The 24,383-nt window shown below is 39.6% G+C and overlaps 1 protein-coding gene across 1 annotated transcript in view; it reads right to left on the reverse strand.

The window, feature by feature from the left end:
* Positions 1 to 24,383, reverse strand: part of PCCA (propionyl-CoA carboxylase subunit alpha) — a 322,247-nt gene that overhangs the window by 107,251 nt on the left and 190,613 nt on the right. The window contains exon 19 of the mRNA XM_075711566.1: positions 17,820 to 17,922. Within this exon, the coding sequence (XP_075567681.1) occupies positions 17,820 to 17,922 (103 nt within the window). The remainder of the gene's footprint in view (positions 1 to 17,819; positions 17,923 to 24,383) is intronic.

The raw sequence follows: 24,383 nt of genomic DNA on the forward strand, positions 1-24,383 counted from the left end.
CTCACGATCACCACATAAGGGAACTATTCATTAAAAGAGTCCTTGTCTACATAACCCATTTCATTCCTTCAAATCAAAAGGTGCAAGCCAAGATGGCCACTTGCATAAGTAAAGACCACCCACAGATATGCACCATAAAACCATATCGAAGCTATACGTAGAACTCTCCTTGTGTGTATTTGCTTTAGCAGAAAATCACAAATACCCTCTTCATAAATAACAGTTATATGAAAAGCATCATAATAGACCGTCCTTAACTCTGTATTTACAATGTCCTTAAACTTAGGAATAGACATTTCATCTTCATTAATTCTCCCTTAAATTAATTGTTTCTAAAAAGGAAGTATACACTGGTTAAATGAATGTGTCTGTCTGTATTTTTTTGCTTAAGCCAAACAAATACTTAAAGCCTTCAGCGGGAGAGGGTAACAGACTAATACATGGTATTGGCATTATGGGAGCCATTCAAAGTATAAAGGGCAGCATGGGGGCAGGGGCAGGAATCAAGATACCTGTTGGGGAAGATGACAAATAGCAATAAATGCTGGGAAACTCAGCTGGAGATAAAGGGTACCTTACAGGTGAAAGCCTCAGCCATCTCTTTTCTTCCCAATGTTAATTAATCTTCTATGTGCTTTGCACAGATTGGTTTTTAATGTCATTACTTAACAAGAAAAAGATTTAACATAGTAAGATATACTCAGAGGCTATTCCTAGTCATGAAGCTGTATCTAAATCTTATTGTTCCCAACGTCACTGGTGCTTTTTATTTACTCTTCAGACATTTCTTAGGGATAAGACCAAATTGCAAAATTTGCTTTGAGCTTTCTTCAGTACTGGCGCCAATGACAGGCACCACTGATACGGGTTCAGAGCTGGAGTGTTATGTTCCAGTTCCAACGCAATGCACGCTAGTGCTGTTTTAACACACACACACACAAAAAAAAACCCCACCACCAATAGTTTAATTGAAAAATCCACCAAACGATGTCATGTGGATTAAAACAATTCTTGATTTAATATTTTAAAGAGATAATTAGGTCTAAGTGAGAGAGAAAATACATTATCAGATTTTGAAGAAATAATATAACATGTCAGCCCATGTTGTTTTTAATTCTGATCTAGAGAATATGCATAATACATGCTTTACAATTCTAATTTTAAGTACTGATATATGCTGGTAATTAGGAAAGCATGCAACAGAGATGAAATAGAACCTAGAAGAACAAATGAGAATTTATACTCTGAAGTAATTTCATCTGTTAATCACTCCAGCTAACTGTACTAGAAATCAACTTGCTAAAACGATAAACTAATGGAGACCATTAAAAAATTCCAGCTGAAGAACAAAAAAACCCAGCACATATCCACAGAAAGAGCTAGGCAGATCTAGTAAAGCAGATTAATAGTTCCAAATGACTGAAAAATGCCAGAGTTGTGTATAAAAATCAAACATGCTTCCTACTGCCATTTTCAAAATAATTTCCCACCTATTCTGGAAAGCATTACTAATGTTGAACTTTCTGGGGCACACCCTTAGCTATTGAAACAACTTCTGTTGGGAATGTGAATTGTTCAACAGATTCAAAAGATCCCACTCAGTAACGCTCCTAAAAGCATTTATTTGTGAGGCCATCTAGCACTTCAGTTGTTTCAAGCACATTTTTACAAAGCAAAACCACGTACTGTGAATTGGGATTTATGACATAAATTACAAAAAAACAAGTAATGAGTAGTCGTATTCCACAGGGTCAGCCTGAGCAACTTTAAATCACTTTTGTTTCAGTTTGGATTGCAGATATATCCAACATAATGGGCCAACATGATCTGAGCTCACCACGGACTTTGGCTGCGTAGACTGACAGATTGATTGTGACTGACAATGACCATTCCTTGGCCCTTTCCCCTCCTTTCCTATTAACTCCCCTATTTGAGAAAGCTTTCCTTTGCCAAGGCCAGGAAAAATCCATTAGCTGTGTAGGGGAGAGGGTCTATTTCTCTCTGTTTTATCTTAAGAGTTGCTGCTGTCTTGTTCAAGGGCATCCAGTGTGTGGCCAGCAGGAGCAGGGAGGTGATTGTGCCCCTGTACTCGGCGCTGGTGAGGCCGCACCTGGAATACTGTGTCCAGTTTTGGGCCCCTCAATACAAGAAAGACATTGAGGTGCTGGAGCGTGTCCAGAGAAGGGCAACAAGGCTGGAGAAGGGTCTGGAGCACAGGCCTTATGAGGAGTGGCTGAGGGAACTGGGGTTGTTTACCCTGGAGAAGAGGAGGCTGAGCTTATCGTGCTTATCGCTCTCTACAACTACCTGAAAGGAGGTTGTAGTGAGGTGGGTGTTGGTCTCTTTTCCCAAGTAATTAGTGATAGGACGAGAGGAAATGGGCTCAAGCTGTGCCAGGGGAGGTTTAGGCTGGATATTAGGAAAACTTTCTTGAGGGAAAGGGTGGTCAAGAATTGGAAGAGGCTGCCCAGAGAGGTGGTGGAGTCCCCATCCCTGGAGGTGTTCAAAAAACGGGTAGATGTGGCACTTGGGGACATAGTTTAGCCTAGTCTACCCTTGACTGGTTTAGTGTGGATTTGGTAGTGTTAGGTTAATGGTTGGACTGGATGATCTTAAAGGTCTTTTCCAACCTAAACAATTCTATGATTCTATTCTGGCTGGTTTTGTTCTTGGTCTGTTTAACTGTTAAACAAAGGAGGCCCAGGCTCTCAGTTTCCTGAGATTTGGATATACTATCTATCTCTATCCTTCTCTTCATTTACTGCTGTTAGCTTCACACAACAAAATTGGTCTTCATTCTTGCTTATTGCCTATTAAGTGTTCAAGGTCAGGGTGGATGGGGCTTTGAGCAACCTGAGCTAGTGAAAGATGTCCCTGCCCACAGCAGGAGGGTTGGACTAGATGATCTTTAAGGGTCCATTCCAACCCAAACCATTCTGTGATTCTATTATGCTGATTGGCCATCAATGTAGCTTTCCTTTGAGAGTTCAGATGATACAACTAATCTAAAAGATCCTAAGCTACTCAAAAGTACATTCATTATAAATTAACAATATGCAAAGCTCACCATCATCAAAATAAAGACGCCAGTTTAACCATACACTCTTTTCATTAAACTATTTCCCTCCTCTCCTGTCAGCTAGGAGAAAATATTAAACTGAAATGGGATAAACTGTGCATGCAAACTAGTCTGTTAGCATCAAACAGCTGGGCTGCTCCAACAGTGACAAACAGGTCACTGTGTGAAAATACACAGTGATTACGGCAATAAAAGAAACAGCTGATAGAGGTTAGATGGTGGAAACAAGAGGGCAGCCACAACAGAAAGACAAGGTTGGAATGAAGACAGAAGGAGCACAGGAGGAGCAGAGGAAGAGCCTGCCAAAAGGCATGGGTCTGGGACACAGAGCTACAGCATGAGGGGGAAGGGAAGAGCCTTAGTGCCAAAGTTGTCCAACTCCTCCCATTATCACACTGTATTTTCAGTTTCTTACAACTCAGATGAACTCTACTTAGGCTGAACAGTCATTTAGAAGTGATTTCAGAGAGGGGAAATTTCAGAGAGAAATATGCAGCCATTTCTGACACAGAACAAGCATACATTTTTGGCCAGATTGCTAAATTCTATTGACTTTTCTATGAAAGGCTGCAACATCTCCTTTACGATTTGGAACAGAGGCTTGAAAATCTGCCTGAGAAGTAAAACTGTTGGAATGCACCTCTACCATCCTCCTGCAAACTGCATAACTTCAGACAAGTTCTATGCATTTCAAAAAACAAATCCTATCTGTATATCACCACACTTGACAGCTACATTTCTAAAAGACACTGCCTTGTATTTAATGCGTACCAGCCCAGGGCTGAACACTGCTTCCCCTGAAATTGCGTTTTTGGATTGCAGAACACCAGGTCAAGTATAAACCTAATAAAACTGGCATCTCTGTGGTTTCAATGCTTGCTCCTGCTAGGGCCAAGCACCAAAGGAAGAAGCAGCAGTATAAACAACCCACAAGCAGCAAAACTGGACACTGAGGGCCCCGTGACTGGAACAAAGATTGGAAGTATCGGTGAAGGAGGTGCAGAAAAGATGGAGAGGAAAATCTGGAGCAAGTAGTAAGGTGTGGGGGACTCACTGAGCAAGAAGACTAAAAATAGAGAAAGGAAGTGGAAGTGGTAACAGAAACATGTGAAACCTAATTCAGAGAATGGAAGGGATGGAAGCATGCACTGATTGTGCAAGGAAGAAGGGGCTAAAAGCACATGATAAAGGAAAAGAGAACTATCTAAGGAGTGAGAGAGTTCTCTTAGAAAAAGGACTAGGCAGACTAATAGTAAGGTAGAAGAAATGGGACAAGCAAAACCAATGCTGAAGCCCTGGGAAAGGAAAATGGAAATGTAGACCAATGCATGGACGGAAGCCTGGAGGCCTGTGGAGGGGGGCTCAGCTACGTGGGAGAAGGTCCTGTAGAAGAGAACCAAGACTGATTGCTGAGTGATGTGGAAGTCCAAAGGGGAGACTCAGACTGGCCAGACAATGAACGTGGACCAGGCAAGCAGACTGAGGGGTGGAAACTAGGACTAGCCAGAAGAATGAAACCAGAACAAAGAGACAACCTGGGAAAAGGCAGGACTTGAAAAATGACACATGAGTAGCAGTGAGCAAAAAGAAGCAAACACGCAGAAGGCACAACCTTTGAAAGCTTGACCACCCTTTAGAAATGGAGTCTGGAATAAATTCCTGACCTTTACTGTTCATTTCTATTACTGTGCTGCGCAGAAAATGGCAGTCTTTAGCCTCTCAGCTCACTGCAGAGGTCCGTGCAATGACCTTAATGGATCCAACCCAGCTAACAAATCCTTGGAGTACCAGCATTACATTACAAAGCAAATTTGGGGGGAGGCAGGGGAGAAAGAACTATTACATAAGAACATAGGGTGTTCTTGCTCTCACACACACAGAGTTGCTAAATTCAGACACAACTTTATGTGAATGTGAATATCACAAACTGATAAAATTTGAGATATGAAGCACTACCTGGCTTCATCTCCTTTGCATACATATTTTAAACAGATTCAAATGCTGTGGACACATTACTGAATGATAGTCATTAATGAAACCAGCCTCCAAATTGTTCAGGTAGGCTTACTGCATGCTACTCAAGTCTTAGTCCACAGATAGAAGTATTGTTTTCTTCATCGTACTTTTCATGTCTCCCTTAGCGCATAGCATTTCACTCCTTCACGTTAGAGAAACATCAGTTTATTTTCACCACATTCCTATCATCTCACATCATCTAGCAGAGGTAAGACATCAACAGATTACAGTTTAAAAAGATCCTACTAAACACATGATGCATATGAAACCTATGCTGCAGAGTACTTTCCCGTGTAACTTTAAATGTTCTGATAGCACTGATTTTCCCAGCAGCTGTAAGTATTCAGCGTTTCCATGGCTGATTCTAGCGCGAAGCCTGAGGCCCAGAGAATGAAGAGCATACAAAACTGACTGCATTTATAGAAAGTATGGTTTCAAAGATTTGGCTAGCACCTCTGAAAGCCTTTGGCAGAGGCAGAGATAGAAGTCAGCACACAGCCCCATTAACCTGACCAACCTTCTCTTCCTTACCCTCCCTGTGTACATTGCCTCTCTTTACATTTCCACAACAAATGAAACAATGGTCTATAGACAACGGTCCCCATCACTATACAAACTATGGGAAACGCCCAGAGCTGGCCTATATAGTGTGCTGAACAGCGAAGGGATTCTGCATTTAGTCACATAGTTAACGCTATTGGAAAATGCACACCTGACATCTGGCATTCCTTAAATCTGAGTGATTTTGGAACTGCAACAACAACCTTTGAAATAAAGACTGGTGCATACAATATTACCTGAAATAATTCTAGCATTATGGAGCTATAGGTCTATTTTGGTTTCCAGTTGATTTCAATTTATTCTATGTCCTTGAGATCTGTAGATTTTCTCTGTAAAGTGAAATAAAACATTGGCAGTAGGTTATGACTACTTAGATCAGGTTCCTTTTTTTATTCTCTATGTGAGCCACAGACAGTGATGCAATTCATTTTTAATAATTTAAAATCATTTCCCTCCTCCTGCATTCTGAACAACCTTGTTCTTTCTTAACCTTTTCGATAACAGTACCTTTAGCCTGATCTTGGAAGGAAAAAAAGTGGTTAACAAAATGCACTGTTTATTTGTGAGTCCCTCCTCCAAATCCCCACCACACACTCAACTTCTGAACCCATCGACTGGTCAGCATTAACCAAACATATTAAAATCCCTTTCAGTTTTAAGAAAATGAGAAGCTGCACAGAGAAGAGTGCCCCCATTCAGCTCTTGGACAGACAAGAGCAATTTGGCTGTCGCCCAGCAGCTGGGCTGGCCAACCTGTGTGTGAGTGACTGCACAGCAGACCCAGACCCGCTTTCTGGCAGGACAAATAGGGAACATGAAGCCACCTGTGACCCAGCAGAGGATTTAAGAAAGGAGGGTTACACGGTGAGAGGCAAATGGAGGAAACAACTGGGTGAAGTTAGGGGCAGGAAGAAGCATTGCAGTGAGAGTTTCCTAGCAGACGCACAACTTTGCTGTAGTTACTGATGTGGACGAGTAATGGGGAATGGGGACCCAAGAGACAACCCTGCAGACCAGCCAGGTCCACTAATCCAGACTGCTCACAGCCCACCACGCCACCCAAGACATTATGCAGCTACCTGAGCATCCAGTGCTGCAGGGATCTTGGGATTCTTCAAGCATCTAAGAGACACTCTCCTCTCCTGTCAACTGTGTCCTAGGTGCCACTATCGGAGGCAGCTGGGCAGGACTGCCCTTTCTTTGAGTAGGAAGAAAAGAGGTGAATGGCAATTGCCAGAGGCAAAACTGGCTCAGCTACATTGCTGGGAAGCAGAGAAGTACAGCCTGCACGATCAGCCCGTTTCTGCAAACTGATTCCCCTTAGTCTAAAGAACATCATGACTGCAAAGCAGCCAGTGGGGAATAGACACAGGCAGAGCATCTGTCACCTTGCCTTCCTTCCACTCATTCTCCTTAAGCATCAACCAGAGCAGTATTGAGTATCGTTCACTGAATATTTTACACTGATCAATCAAACACCTATCACTACAGCTTTCGCGATATTCTTTGTTGTAGAGGTGTCACAAGATGGCACAATGCAGTGTCACGTGGAGATGTGCATGCCAGCTCTAAACAAGTTAGTTCCACAAGGAGAGGTACAGCTGCATAAATGCAGCACTGCCCAAACGAGGTTAGCCAGCATAAGTTCCTTTGTACTGTACTAAACTGTGCCATGGAAACGCATCCTAAATGGTGAACAGAATACAATGCCTCTTTGGTGACTACCGTATATAAATAATAAATAGGAATGCTATCAATTGATGAGCCTGATCATTTGTATCTCTAATCTTCATTTTCATCCTCCTACAGTCCAGGTTCCCCGGTTTTATTAGAACATCCTGCATGCATTCAAATCTTCCTTACAACGAGCTTAATAGCCAGACATACAGCTGTCCCACTAGTCTCGTACGGCAAGATCTATTCCACAGATCTCCGACTTCTACCAATAGCCAACATTGATACCGAATGAACTCTCATGAACAAAGCTATGTTTTCTTAATAACAGTTGTATAAACATAAGGTCTTCTCAGTTAAAGGGAAACCAACATCAAAAAGCAGTAAAACATGGAACCCTAAACCCTTCTTTCTTTGAAGAAACACGTTTGAAGCGAGGTGTTTCTAGTTATGGGTGAATGAAATGAGAATTCAGCTGCAACAAACGGACATCCAGTCCATATGAAAGACTAATTAGATCCATCTGAGAAGCTGTGTCTAAAACTGCTTCACATATTTCAAAGGAAAGCTCTTCTAGTCTATCTTTTGAGAAGACTACATCAAAACATTTAGTCACAGCTGACGCACATCTATCCACTACAGCAGCATTATTTTTCATAAGCCATAAAAGCTACATTAAAGTAATGTTAATAGTCTGGTTTACTTAAAAATTAAATTAAAGGGGGGAAAAAGCAGCAAAGAAATTTAGAGCTAAGAAAGCAACTCAAAGCAGCAACGACCTTATAGTCCCCCCACTATGCCAAAGCATCAAGAGATCCCAAAGTAGAGTGTCATACTGAATATTAAATGTGCTGAGATTTGCTCACAGAACAGAATTAAAGATGAAACGCCATTCAGGAACTGCAGAGTTAACTATGGCTTTTGTGGTAATAAGCCAGGCTCTTAACACTACATTAGCACGCTTTTAAATGTAACTATTGCTCCTGCTGAACCAGCAGGAGGAGCTCACAACATTTTTTAATCTATTCATTCTACAAAATTTGGGGAGGGGGGTTGAGAAGTTGGAGGGGGTTTTGAGGGCATGGAGGAGTTGGTTGGGCTTTTTTCTTTCCAGTTTTGTTGAATGCAAAATCAATGGTAAAGAAAAGCATCCAAGTGACATTCGTGTAAGCACTGCTTTTAAAAACTAGAAAATAATAATATGAATATTGTGGTGCAGGATCTGAAGTGTGCATGGCACACACATGAATTGAAGACAACACCCATGCCCCAAGGAGTCTTCAGTCTTACACCAAAAGACCACAGAAGGACTGGAAGGGTGGCAGGACACATTAAATACTGTTATGGCAGAAACAAGACTTTCTGATAAAAGAAAGTGGTATGTTATCTATACCATTACAGATATTTAATTTATATTTCAGTTTATTGTTCACTGGAATTCCTGGAATCATTGGATCATGACCCATGGCAGAACATAGTGTCCGTTTTCATACCACAGGAATTCATCCTATGAAGGCCACCTGTGTGGGTAAAAGTCTTCATTAGATAATTTAGAATTAATTATTGTAAAAACCTAGCTCCTTCTCTTCCTTCTAAGAACTATGCTTTAAAACGATCAAGAGAAGTCTGATTCTAAGACAAGGAAAATAAATATCCAAACTGACCATGCTTGCTTTTAAAATATTTTACATTTTAGCATTTCAGACCTTTCATTGCATTTTCTTTTTAAATATTTCTTGTAGGCTACATACCAGTGCCAGACCATATGTTACTGTGAGTTTTGTAGCAGAACTACAATCTCCAAAAACTACTGTAACCAAGCTATTACACTGCCCTGACATAGAGGGGAGAACATATTTAAAACTACACAATTAATTCATTACTTTTCAGGTCATTTTTAGTTCTCAACCTTGTAGTTATTTTCTCTACGTGCTTATGGAGTACAGTGTGAATAAACTAATCCAAGACACAGAAATTCACACCAACAATCTCTCTTTACAAAGCAAACATGCACCTATTGTACCGGTCCCTTACACATACTTACTGCCAAACTGGAGTGGTATTTAAAAAAACATGCAATCCAGACACACTCTGCTTCTCTTTTTGATTAATACACAAGCACACCTAATACAAGTACATACAAATATTATATGAGTATACTTAATATTTACCTAAGCATTTTTACCTCTATCTCATCTAATGTGTCCCAGCTTCTAAATTCTCTGAGAGACTCAATGCAGAGTGGAAATGCATAGCAGAAACACTGAGTTCATGACAAGATACTGATGCCAAGGCCACTTTCATTTAAAAAACACAATGTCAGCAGCCACAGAAACGTAGCAATTAAAGCACTTGCCCATGGAGTCAGAACACGAGGATCAACACTCTCCTCAGATTGAAGGATTCAAGTGCACAGTGCTTGCCTCCCAGGAGAAACTGTCCCCACACCATCAGGATAGGATGGGGCAGCCTCTGCCCTTCCAGTAAATCTGTCACTGTACAGAAAGGAATGCAGGATCCATAAAGCCACAGAGTCAGTCAATAAGTAGGAGCACTACTATAGCCCAGTGATAATGGTATTGCTTTGCAAGGGTGGAAATCATGGGTTCTGCTCTCACCACAGGGCTAGCTTATGCATACCACATTAAAATGACATTATAAAAACACGTAAGTCTTACAAACAGAAAATGCTCTGGATTTGAACCTGAATTAAAAGAGTAAAAGTAGGTACACAACCTCTAGAACAATAGATTTTATAGGTATACAGCCTATAGAACTTGGTAATCAAGAATTTTGTTTGCACAACTGCACGTGTACTGCAAGGGAGAATTCATGTGTGACTTTACAAATAAAATATAAACCACTTGGAAAAGTTTTCTGCTTACAGCTGTAAGGATTATCTAACTGATCTGCCCCATCAACTTGTGCCTTTACATGTGCACTTTCCCTTCATTCAAACTAATACAGGACACTGGAATAACAATGTATTTTATTCCATACATATAACAATGTAACATATATAACATTCTGATAGAAGAGAATGTATATTTAGAACTAGACTAACCAGAAAATCTTAATTTACTGCTCCTGGGGATATATGTTAATTTGTATCTCTACTGGCTACCCCTCTTATTGTTTTAATTCCTACAGGTAATTGCATTTCATCCCTATTAATACAGCCCTCATATTTCTTTTATATGACCAATTAGGACATTATTCTGTGCCTGAAGCATACCAGAAATGTAAAATACTAGTAATAATAATTCGGGTATTTTATTGATTCTCTTAACAGGATTAGTAATTTTATACTGATAGGGCTGGGCAATGTTATTCCTCTACATGGACCACTGGAAAGACAGAACTTAATATGCACTGAATTATGATCCTGCTCCATTCACATTTGTGTTTAAGGAATTAAATGTGGACTAAGTTTGCTTACAGCAACTTTCTGTATTTTTGCTCAGATTTTACATTATATTATTCCTTTTTACACTTGATGCTTTGCATACTTCAGCTGCATCCAGTTTGATTTTTGGGTGATATTTCTTCTTAAGCATTTTTTGTAGGTTCTCTTCAGGGGGAGGAAAACAAAGAAAATATTTCCTGAAGTAATTTTGAAATCAACTTACCCCTCAGTCATAAAATTTACAGCAAATGAATACAGCAGAGTTCTCCTAATTAAATGTTTATTACATTTTAATTTGAAGTCAAAGCTTAATCATAACTAGATATACATGAATTCACTAACTAAATTAAAGCATACAGATAGCTACTTATCTACTCTATGCGGATGATACAGGATGCATTCAAATAACAATGACAGTAATGCCTCAGATTTGTATTTTTATGCTCTCATTTATGTACTATGCAATAGGTTTTGTCTTGCAAATGTTAAGAGGTACACAGGCCAATTTTCCACCTGCACAGATATCTAATAAATTCTTTACTTCTCATGAAAAAGATAGGAAAAAAACATTGCTTTTTCCTAAAAATTATGAAAAACGTTCGTTAATCAATTTCTCATTGGGCTGAACAAGCTTCACAAATTTTTCCTAGAGATTTCATGTCTGTACTATATTTAACTGTTCTTAAATTTGAATTTAGGATGTGATCCAGTATTTTGTGAAAATGGTAGCCCATTCTAGTAGCAATCTGAAAAAAAGTAATTAAGCTTTTTCTACTCCTTTTATTCAGCATTTGACCTATACAGGTCCCTCTGGAAATATATCAAATTTCCATTTGCTCAAAGTAACTTCTGAACTATTTCACCTTACACTTTTTTTTAAAAAATAAACAACTTTCATTCACCACAACTTCAATGATAAGAAGCCACTTTATAACTGAAAACATCTGGAAATTCTTTGTCAACTGAACAGATGAGAAGATGAGGCTAAGTGGTCTGGGAAGGTATGCATCTACTACAGAGATGAAGAACCCTAACAGAAAGGGCTGTTTTCAAACATGAAAGAGGAGAACAACAACAACTACTTGCAGAGAAATCACACAAATCAGCAATAAAGAATTCTCAAAACAGAGGATTTCTATACTATAGCAAAGAATCAGAAAATGGATTATGCCAAAAAAGGTTTTCAAGAACACAGTTTATGGCATAAAATACAGCTACAAATTCCGTGCTGAACTAAAATTAGGTCCTCAATCTATGCATAGAGCAACTAACTTCAAACAAAGAGAAACATGACTGTATCTCTTAAAGTGTAATTACTTACTGCTGGTATTCATCATTTGAGCCTTTGGATTCATCCATTGCTTTTGTGAAAGCAGAGGTGTAGACAAAAATCAAGATGACCCATCCCTTTTCTACCACCTCCTCCACCACAAAGACATGAATACAAACCATTCTTTAGTTGTCTAATTCAAGTGATATTCATAACAGAAAAATAAAAACTGAAGAATATTGAAGGAAGTAAGGAAGGTGGGTTATAGCAGTGAAAAGATGGCACTACAGTCACGTAATTACTTATCTTTCATTCTTTTGCTGAATGAAAATTATACAGTGGCGGATCCAATAAACTGAACTTTATTATTGGATACCTGATCCAATGTATTTATGTTTTCCCTCGCTTAGGCCACTTACATTTTTTGCTATTGTTTTTATTATACTTTGAAGTGTGTTACCTACATGAAATCCATCTACACTGGAGAAGGTCGGTTCACAGCTGTCCATGACACCAAAGTCCTACGCACACCGGTGGCCAAGGGGCTGCTGACAATGCAGCTGGGGAGGGCAGCTCCCACCCGGCGTAGCATTAGCAAAGGCACTCCACACTGGCTGTGAGCAGCCAGGCACAGAAATCTGCAAACAGGCAACAAAGCCACCATCACATGGATCCAGAGCATCCTTGGCAGCTCTCATCTGGCTTTGAAGGGTCAGTTTATTCCGGTGCAGGGAAACCACACAGCTACCAGGTTTGCTCAATATATGTAGGTTCCCATTTGCTTTTACGTCTCCCACCCTTGGGTACTCTGCAGAACACTCAAGTTTTGTAAAGAAAGAACAGACTCCAACCTTCATCAGCAAGACTGGATCAAGTCTTCATATCAATGAAATCATAAAATAAACACATTTCATAGCCAGACTGGCAACCAAAAATAGCAAGGTGAAAAAGATCGCTGTCTGAAATTGAACTAAATGAAAGATTCCAGAGTTTGGTGGCAGGATGCATCTGGGCTGTTTGTTGCTGTTTTACATGAGTCTCATTTAGAGGAGGGTATTCTTCCTTCAAATTCTATTTTAGCAGTAATCTCGGTTGTAAGACCGCTGACTCCATTGATGAGACGAAAAATTTTAAGCATAAGAAGAATACTAATCAAAGCCCAGAATCTGACCATCTGTCCTCCAAAGAACTAAACTGATATATATGACAAGCAGTTAGCTTCTAGCAATTAATATCTAGCACAAAGAACAAAGAATAAGTGACATCTACATGAATTCAGTTGTCGAGTTCTTGGTACGCAGGCAAGCAGATCTCAGCAGACTTGCTAAATTTTAATTCTCAAGTCAGATCATTAGAATCTTTTAATTGCAAAAGCATTTGTTACGTTGATAGGGTATCACCAGAAACCACTGTCTGTTACTGAAAATTCTAGTACACTGATTTTATACAATCTTAAGTATTAGTGTATATGTTGCTGGCTTCAGAATAACAACAGAGCTACTTCTATTTTAAAAGAAAAAAATATCAAATTAGGATTGACAAAAGTTTTTAACCTCAATTGGAAACAAGAAAACTAGTATTTTTGTTTGCACCGCTTCAGGCAAACAGTATTGCTCACACTCGACCACTTATCTTTTAAGTCCTTCAGTTTGGGGAAGCAAGGCCTCTACAGTGGCCTAAAGCCAGCTCCCATCAAGGACCTCTGTTACAAATAAAGTGGTTAAAAACAGATGGCTACAAAACTCAAAATCCTGAAAAATAAAGAGCAGCACAGAGCAGTTAACACTGCACAATTCATTAAGATTCTCATGATAAAGGAAGAAAACCACAGATGACCCACAGCCCGAGACGCTGACGAATGATCTGCTGGCAAACAGCGGGAAGCACGGAGGAGCCTGCTGCTCGCACTCCCTGCACAGAGAGCAAAGCACTGCACACTGCGAGGTGCTGAGGTGCCGGCTGGTGAGAGTAGAAGAGTTAAGGAAAAAAGAAAGGAGTCACTGTTGGAAGAGTCCCAGTGGTAAACAAAGTAAATCAGGATGCGAACACTGCTGCTGCAATGCACAGTTTGCAGCAGGAGCAAACTTCTGGAGGGGAATGTGAAGGTGGCCCCCCCACCGGGCTATCTAACTGCACCGCACATTCAGCTACCTTTGTCACAAGCCCAAGGGGACACAACCCACAAAGTCAGGAGCCCGTGTCACACCAATTTAATAGCAAAAAAGTAAATGCAGAAGTTCAAAAAGTGAGGCTTATGTTTCTGACAGCAAATTTAATAAAGCAAACTTTGAATTCCCCCCCCCCCCCCTTTTTTTTTTTATGATGGTATGTTATACCTCCTGATCAGAAACAAGATTTCTCATCCCTAGTCTTTGACTTTTCTTCTTTGAAGTTTTAAGGCAATTGTTTTTCCATTCTGAAGTTTTGAATAATAATTCATAAGATTTTTGACTGTGCTACATTTACTATATTCTCTTGTCTGCAGCACAATCACGGGAGAATCCCAGCAAAAAGAAAATTATTAATAAAGAATAACATGTTCTCTGCTATTTATCCAGCAACACTGAAAAATAAGTGTACCTTATTTTTATATAAAGATATATATATATGTATATATGTATAACAACCTGGTATTCAAAAACAGCTACCTGCTTTTTTACAAACTGCAGCTCAGGAGTTAATTTTAATACACTGTACCTTAAGGTTTAAGGGAGGTAGAGCTCTGGTCACAGTGAAATACACCTACTGTGATTTATTTCACCAGCTACGGAATTTTCCAGATACAAATAAATAAGGAACTATCTCTCCCCAAGTATACAGGCTTGGTTAGGGTACAATCAGAATGCAAAAGTTTCTGTCATCAGTCCCTCTCTGGCCCAACCTTTAGGGCACGCAGCCTGTCCTACCTGGCACCCCTACTTCCTCCCCATCACTTATGCATCCCTTCACCCGTGACACTGGGGGGTGCTCAGCTCCCCAGGGGAGCTCCTGCCTCCTTACCTAGCAGTGGAAGGGAAGAGCAGTAGCATATACCGCAGGGACGCAAGGACACGAGCAGGAAGTTCAGCATTTGTTATTTTTGGTTGAATAACAAACCAAAGGACTAGAAATCAGACTCCACCTATGCCTTGTTAAGCTGGGCTTACACTAGCTGTAATGCTCATAGTGCTGCAAGACATCAGAACTGTTTAGCAGTCCCATTTAAACTGAGACACAGGTTTGGATTGTGGTATAGGTTGGAATGATTTTCTGTATGTTAAAATGATAAACCAGCAGCAATAGCATTACACGTTCAGCGTCCTTTCTCAGAGTTCGTACCTCCTGGAGAAACACGGCGCAGTTTACAACTCGGCTGCTCAGCTGCAAGTGGAATCTAGGACTGGCTCATACACGAGCTTGTATGTTCAGCTACCTTCACCATCGACAGACACAAAAGCATAAAAGGATGCTTAGGCCTCCTCTGTCTGTAAACTTTCCTCAGTCTGTTTTAAAGATGTATCTTTATTGAATTATGTAAGCATGTATAAGCGAGAGCCTTGGTAACTAAATGAAACTGAAGCAAATCTCTCAAAAAATACATGTGCACACATGTACACAGATGCACGCCTGTGTAATTAGTTGTGCTAAACAAGACTTCTAGTTTGGGGAGGTCCAGCTATGGGAATTAGATTTCTGAGCTCCCAGCAGAAAGGGCCTATGCAACACCCACAGCAACCAGCAGCCACCGTGCCTTCCTCACAGCAGCAGCAGCTCCAGGCTGACCGCTGTTAGATAGCAACGTTGCAACAAAAAGGTAGAAAGACTGGGAGCAATGACTGCTCCTGGGAAGGGCCATCTCTGTCACAGAAACCAGTGCCAGTCCAACTCTGAACTGGGCTGAAATCCAGCAGACATAGAATCATAGAATCATTTAGGTTGGAAAAGACCTTTAAGATCATCCAGTCCAACCATTAACCTACACTACCAAGTCTACTCTAAACCAATCAAGGATAGACTAGACTAAACCATGTCCCAAAGTGCCACATCTACCCGTTTTTTGAACGCTTCCAGGGATGGTGACTCCACCACCTCTCTGGGCAGCTTCTTCCAAATCTTGACCACCCTTTCCGTAAAGAAATTTTTCCTAATTTCCAACCTAACCCTCCCCTGGCGCAGCTTAAGCATGTTTTGTTGTTTGAGCAATGGGTTGTATCCAAGTTCACAAGATGGCTGTTAGGGCCATTATATAAATTTAATTTGGTAAAAAGCTTGTATGCAGACATGGTGTTCACTCCTGAAGCACCATTCCACAAGCAGGGCGAGCATCACTGCCATGGAGCAACACTACGTATTAGGTACTGAGTAAACAGTTGTTCAAGACCTCCTGGAATTCTTTCTAAAAGAAACACTGCCACTAAAATGACCACCTTCTTTCATGCTTAAAGTAGTACACTTGCAAGAGAAAATTTTTAAAGGCGCTGACCACAACTGATCTTCTCCATATCCTTTTTATGGTGCATCTATGATCCACACAGAACAGAAAGTATCCCTGCTCTCTAGTCATACTCTCACATTCATCATAAGTAAATGTAAAATACAGTGTGACGGAGGTAAAGACAGTATTAAAAAGGATATTGGTTACGCATCTTCTTGCCCCAGTTAGTCCAACAAAAAGATTAAAAAAAAAGCTAGGTTTTCATTGCCTCATTTCACATAAGTGAAAATAACCACCTAAAAAGGAGACCAGTTTCAACTGAAAATCATGCCTTTTACACTGAAATTTCAGTAGAGCAAAGCAAAAGTGAATCACTGAGACAATACTGTCTTCATTATTTGAAATATTAATTTAAATGTCCTTTTTCAAAGAAATCTCATGATTCTAAATGCAACATAGGTGTGAACATCATGACTATAAAAAATGTCATGGAGCAGATGTTGCAGAAGTCCCTTCAATGAAGACACACAAGAAGAGTAAACTGCTGTCAGAGGTAAACTAGAGGACTTCTGGATTCCTCATAGTCCTGCTTTTCAATGATTCTAAGAAAAACTGACTACTTTAGACCCTTTTGAAAACTTTTGCCTAAGAGTCAACAAGTCAACTGTCTATTTAAAAAAAAAAAAAAATCTCAGTTTGGTTGTGGAATTACCATTAACAGACTGAAAAAATAGTTCTCTCTATAAATCTACCTTCTCAACACTCCAATTCAATCAACTTGCTTACTGAACACAGCATTACCGTTCTGCTGTCATGGTCTTTCTGCCTTTCATGCTGACAACATTAAGTGCTTAAGTCATTATCTTAGAATATTTGTAAAAATGATAGTTTATACACATTCATCTGAAGTGACCTAGGCACACCTTGAAACATTGGCATTTGACTATGACCACATACAGTTTTACCACTGAGGTGCTGAATAATTCCATTCCAGTATGATCACACATTCAGCTTGCTTGGTTCTTTGATTTGTGTTTTTAATCACCAACTTAAGCTAATGTAAATTTTGTTGACATTGTACTTATTTTCTTGCTCTCATATATCTACAATGGAGCATAAGACCTTAATTCTAAACAAGACACTAAACAGGGCTGTTAATCAGAAAACTGATTAAATAAACAAGTAGATATAAAAATGTTCCACAGGAATGAGCAGAGAAAAATCTAGCACTATTTAATTAACATTGAGAGTATTGTTTTGTAATTCACTGCAATGCCTACTAAAGACAAAACAAACATCTATGTTTGGTCACTGAACACATAAAGAATTTTAGTAGGTGTCAAGGATAATATACATTGACTCAGTACATTGAATTTCTTAGAAAATGAGCAGAACTTACAGAAAATGATGAGCCATCCTTTGAAACTGCAACTGGGTAAATTCCATCTCCTAGACGCACAGAGAGCTCCCAGCTCCTTCTCTTTGATTTAGCAATAGGAATTCTGAAAAAGAAACAGACAGAAGAAGAATTTTTAACAGAGATTTCATGCTTCTCCCACTTTAACCAGAAGCGCTTGCCTCATAGGATGGTCATGGAGGATATAAAATATCATTAATTTATAGACACAGTTGGAGAGCATACTTGAAAAAAAAAATACTAAATACATTTTTTTGTCAAACAGCATATAAGGAGAAAATACAATCTACTTTATTTCTAGATTTGCCTTGACACGCTGGGTACACTGATAAAGTTAGAGGAGGCTCTTGAATACAGCCAGCTCTTGCTGCAGAATTAGCTCAAACAGGATGAAAAGCAGATGAGAAAGTGGGTTGGCAGGAGAATAGCAACAGTGATAGCTGGAGCGTTCTTTTTAAGGGCAAAATACAATCACCATTTCTTTCATCTCATTCTCAGTAAACCTTAATTGAAGGCCAATTACAGACAAAAGATTCAGCCAAACAAGTAATACAAGTAATGTTATAATTACTATACATTTCAGAGTATCTCATCCACAGAGCCCTTCAAGCAAACTGAAAAAATAATGATATATCATCACAGCCCACATGCAGGATTATACTTATTCCTGCAGCATCCTATGGCTGCACCAGTTATCAGGTAATACACGAAACCTGAACCTTTTCAAGTTTAGCTTAAAGAAGCACACCTGACAGCAAAGGAATGAGATCTGAGTCTCCATTCTTGGAAGTTCAGAGTGAAACAAGCAATTTTCAGCTATTTTATTTAAATGTATATTTGACTTCAGTTTCCTCATCCTAACTTCTCAAGTCTCTTCCACTTTGTTGTAACAACTGGTGTCCAAAGGTTCGCTACAACTTTTCTGATGAGTGGTTGCCATATATTAGCATCAGCAAGCACCATGTAGCCTAAAGAGAAGGTACGAAGGTGGAGTTTAAACTCCATTAAAACAGACACATTACTTTGGTATAGCTTTCCTTCCGTACTGACTCTTACACTCGTTTAGATTCTCTGTAAGAGATCTGTAGGGATAATAAGTTCATCACCTTTAGGTCTCTTCTTAAGGATAATTTCTGCTATAATGTTCATCTATTGTACACTATAGACCTTACTACACCATTTTACTGCAGCCTTCGGAGTCTTAAAACTTGGAAACACGTCTTTCCGTGTTATGCCACATGCATCCTCTTGAGGATTCAGGTGCCCAGTGAACCACATCTCCCCAAAGGGAGTGCTCAGGTTCCCTGTGGAATCAACGCTGGAAGCACCCATGAGGCCTCCAGAGGCCACAGGAGGAGAAATTATGTGCCTAAGCCAAGGATAACACACTGACTTGCTAAGGATTTTGACAATTATTTTAAGAAGATTGGGTTTTTAGACACCTGAAATCTAAGCAAGTACAAGTTCAGGTACCTAATTAGGCAAGGAGTTTCCAAAAATTGTGCCTCGCAACGTGCCTCAAAAGGGGAAATGGAAACATTAAATATATTAGTTAGACAAATAGATGCATACTTATCATTAGTTACTTCTGGATCCAAGCCAGGGAAGGCCTACACCAGATTTCACCAAACATCTTAGCTCACCTCTAACTATCACTGCCCACAAAGTTCATGAAAACAGATATTGAAAATAACCTGTTCCCATACTAATGATGCCAAGTGTTACCTTTCGCATTTAATACACAGCGACAATTGTCAAAACAACAAGTCTGGGGATATATCTGTGGCTTATTGGGTACAATGACATTTCTTAGCACCTCGTCTTGAAATTCCTGTATGTCACCAAAACATTTAGACTGGCTGATAGGAAACGTGACAGACACGGGAGTTCCTGAAGAAGAGGAACAGGAATTTCCTGCACAGGTAGCAGGCAGCAAGCTGAGAGATGTTTTCATTGCACTTCCTGGTATCACAGCACCAGTAAGGAGGAATGTAGCAGGGCTTTGGCAGAGCCTGGCTAAATTCTCCATGGTACTCCACTGCAATAACCAACAGGATTTACTGGTTTATAGCAACTTCATATTTCTTGCGTAAGAGGTAAGACCTCATCTCAAACACAGCCTAGTAGATCCGCTTCACTGGTGGCATGAGATTCCTTATAACCTTCCTAGCACAGCCCTGCTTCATGTTGCATTTGACTGGAAGTGACCTCATGAATCTGGCTGCTGGCCATCAAAGGAAAGACAGTCTTGTTCTCCAGCAGGGATTATTTTTGTTCGGTCCTGTCTTGCTGAGCTTTGTCAAGTGTATCTCCAAACAGGATGCATGCCTCTTGAAAGGCATGACTATGATCACTGCTTTGCCTGGGTTTCAAACAGCCTCACAGGCATATAATTCCACTCCCTGCAACACCGGTGGTCAGGAGGGCAAGGTCCAGAGCTGCATCTAATACCAAGTACGCGGCAAGTTGCACTTCCCTCCTGGAATTGCTAGATCCATTTGCACAGGGACATTTTTCAGCTTTGCTAATCAAACACCCGTGGCTTTGTAACTGTAACCTACAGTTACGCTGGCCAAGACAGATACTTACATTAGCTCATGAGAATCCTACTATTTCTTCATTAAATAAAATTCCTTTCAAACAAATTACCTTGTAGTACTAGACTCCATTTTGATGGATTCACAGGGGTTGGTTTGTTTTGTTTTGTTTTGGGTTTTTTTTAACATTAGCAAGGATCACAAAGTCCAAAAGTAAGGATCAAAGTCCAAGTTTCTTGGATATAGAAAGGAAGTTGCTCAAGTCTGTGAACTACTTCAGAAATGCAGAAGTTTCTATCCGGCTAAGAAAGGGGCTTTTTGGTGGGGTTTTTTTGTTGTTTTGTTTTGTGGGTTGGGTTGTTTTTTTTTTTTTTCCAAATGTCTGAGAAGTCCCAGTGAACGGGAAATAAGCTTTTTGTTCTTGGGCAAGGTTGCTTCCTTAGTTGAGAACTCTTAAGTTCTCCAAAGAGAAAACATCTGGACTTCTGAATGTATTTTTCACTAGTTCATGGAAAACTCCGCAAACTTCAGGCTAATTTCAAAAATGGATAACTTCTAGAATTCTACATACTGGGCTGAAAACTGACATATTCTATTTACAGAAAAAATACTGGAAGAAAAAATAATATCATTTTTACCATCATAAAAGACAAAAAAAACTTAAGGTGCTTTCCCTCCAACCCTAGATTCAGAGTCCACATGATATGTCTTTCATAGGGTTCAACAGGCCTTCCCTTTCTTCTCCCAGTTTTGGTAAATGACGTATCATCAAAAAAATTACTTTCTTTACATATAAAGATCACCGGCTGCAGGAAGAAACAATAAGTTTGGCAGCAAGATGGGTGCCAGGTGAAGGGGAAGCAGGGCCACAGGGAGCTGTGCACTGCTGTCCCTTGCCAGGAGCATTACACACAAAGAGAAGGAGAGAGCAAAGGCAGCACTGCGGCCGCAACGATGGGAGGCCGGTGCAGAAGGGTGTCATGAACTCCCTCCGTACAGAAATGGGCAGCTCTGAACCTCTCTACTCCATATTGACCAGCCGGGTTAGCTCAGTTGGTTAGAGCACGGTGCTAATAACGCCAAGTTCACAGGTTCAATCCCTGCTTACTGCAGGGGGGTTGGGCTCGATGATCTCTCAAGGTCCCTTCCAACCCAAAGCATTCTATGATTCTATGATATTGCCTTCTAAAGGGAAGTATCGCGAGCAACAGGGGCACAGACGAAGAGTATGGTGATGGCCTGGCTCTACGTCATAAAAGCATTGCTCTAAAGCAATAAAAATGTTATAAAAAGTTCTAAAGTTATAAAAACATGTAAAAGGTGCGAGAAGGAAAACAGCAGTGTTTGCCTGCTTCGTTATTTATTTATTTTCAACGTCTGTTGCTGTTTGTTCGACTACAGATGATGTCATGGTCCCTAAATTTATTTCATACATTGCACAGCGTATTATATCCCTTTTGCCCGCAGCTGCCATGAGAGAGAGAGAGAGACTTTATAACAATACAGCAATTATAGCTCCTGCTTTCTTTGCAAGTTTTCAGTGAGCAAAGCAGACAACTGCTAAAAATTTTAGATCGACACACACTTACTGTGCTCATGGAAAACTGACACTAGTTAAACCATTATCTATTCTAGTCAAAAACAAGTAACGAAAGAAAACAGACATTCACAAAAGCAAGTCAAGTAATCACTCTGCCCCGGCCCGTCCATTCTGATTGTCATCAACCAATCAGATAGCAGGAGCTCAATAAAACAACAATTTTCTGCAGTTTGTGGCAAATAAACTCCCCTCTCCTGATTACTGTTGATGATGTAATGAGCTATGATAAATGTCACCAGCTCCTAAAGGGTCAGGAAATGGAGTATAGATTTTTTTTTACTTCCAATTCAAAATGTGAGTTCTAACGCTGGGGGGAAAAAACGTACAAATTCTCTTTACTTCTGATATTTTTTGCTGCATAATACTTTACGTAAACACAGAGAAATCCCAAACTATCATAACAAATTCTCCCGTTATGAAAGATTATACGCATTTGAAAACCACATTATATGACACTCCGTAAAGCTGTTTTTCAATTGTGCAATTACCTATTCAGCAGTTAAATAAAAGTGAAATATTGACTTAAAACAATGTTAATGGTCAAAGAATCATTAAGAAATCCTTCATCATAACTTTCACAGCAGGTGGCCTGTAAAATGATCAAGAATAATGTGCTGGATTCTGTAGCCACCAAGGTCAGTTTCTGCATACAAATCTTTGCAGGGGGAGAAAAAAAGACCTTCAGAAAGTGGGCCATTCATCTGAACCAAGTTCAGAGAATTTCCAGCACTGTGAAAAGATATGTTATGCAAGCACATAGATGTATTCAGTGGGGGTAGACTGAACCAGCTACATGGAGACTACAAAGGAGCCCTCCCATGGCTCATGAATAAGTCGAGGAAATGATCAGAAAAAAAATGGAGAGATGTTTAGACAGATGGCCCACTTAAAATGCCTGGGACAGGGCATAAGCAATTTTAATGAAACTTTAGATCTACCATATAAATTGTTTCTTATTTTCCCTGCCCTCCCCCCAAAAAAACTCAAGAAAGGCAAATAGAAATTCAACAACTCAAACAAGAGCCTATCTTACGATGTAAAAAAAGGAAAAAGGGAAGTAAATCTCACACTTTTGAGCATTATTGGTTTAATAAGTTCATATACAAAGAAATACCCTTCACAGAACCTTCAACTATCAGATGAATATAAAAGCAGGGAATGGATAGATTAAAAGAATTCTAAACAGAAGTGTACTGCCAAACAAAACAAAAATCTAAGCTTTACTATCTGAGTACTTTCAACACTTTCCAACATAAAAGTTCATCATTGCACAGAAAAGATAAAAGCAGCACTTTCACAGGATTATTTTAAGAACTAAAAATTATGTGAAGAGAACTTAAGAATCTGGGAATATTTTATTCAGCAATTTGAAGTATTTTCTACATCTATTCACACATATTTTCTACATATATTCAGATTGATCCATCTATACGTATCATGTGCACTTTTACATAAAAATGGCATTTCCTTTTTTCTGCTTTATGTGTGCATACGTATACACATAACCCTTTCACCAACAGTATGAAAATATACCATCATTAGAGTAAATTATAGTTCTGCATATGTCGTACAAAATAACAACCTCTACTAGCCTGTGTGCCAGCTGATCAGACAAAGGCTGAAAGAATTACTCAATGGCTACGTCAAAATTACATTTTCTTACACATTACGTTTAGATCAATAACAAATATGCATATTTATAGCCATGTACTCTATCTGAATACTGACCACAGGAAAAAATTAAATTACACGGAAGGTAAACTATAAAATAAAAAGCACTGCTTTAAAAGGATGCTAGATGCTATGGAGTGCACTGTGCTTTGATTCAAAACAGGGTACATCTGGATGCTTCCTTTTCCTTTACAGAAGCCTTTTGGGGGATTTACATTGACATAAGGGCCTGCAATCCAGCGCCCACTGAAAACCTCCAGTGCCAAACTGGATGAAACATAAATCAGTCCTGGGAGCTGCAAGTACAGCCCAAGACCTCTCAATTTCAGGGAAGGGTCAGACTGCCCAGTCCTTCAGCAGATGCCAGCATACCTTGAAAATGACAAATAAATAAATGTAAAACATGATATCTGAAACTCATTTCCTCTCCTATGGCATGTCAGGGCCTACTTTAGCATTTGGTTTCTCTTGGAAAAAGGAAACATCACAAGCATTAATGCTGGATAAGAGATGTTGCTCCTTATCTCATTGCAAGCATTTGTGAGATGAGAAGCAAGGAAGCTTCAAATCATGTGTTCGCAACTACAGAGAAAAGACATTTATTTTCCATATAATTCGCAAGTCTGTGCTTCTGATCTGTTCTTTCAAACCATCTTTCCTAAATCAGCAGAACTATTTACCAAAGACTGAACTACTTGCAAGCAGGTGTTTTTAATCAGATCAGTCAACAATCTTGAC

This window comes from Pelecanus crispus, chromosome 1 (genome assembly GCF_030463565.1).
Source record: "Pelecanus crispus isolate bPelCri1 chromosome 1, bPelCri1.pri, whole genome shotgun sequence".
NCBI classification, from domain to species: domain Eukaryota; kingdom Metazoa; phylum Chordata; class Aves; order Pelecaniformes; family Pelecanidae; genus Pelecanus; species Pelecanus crispus.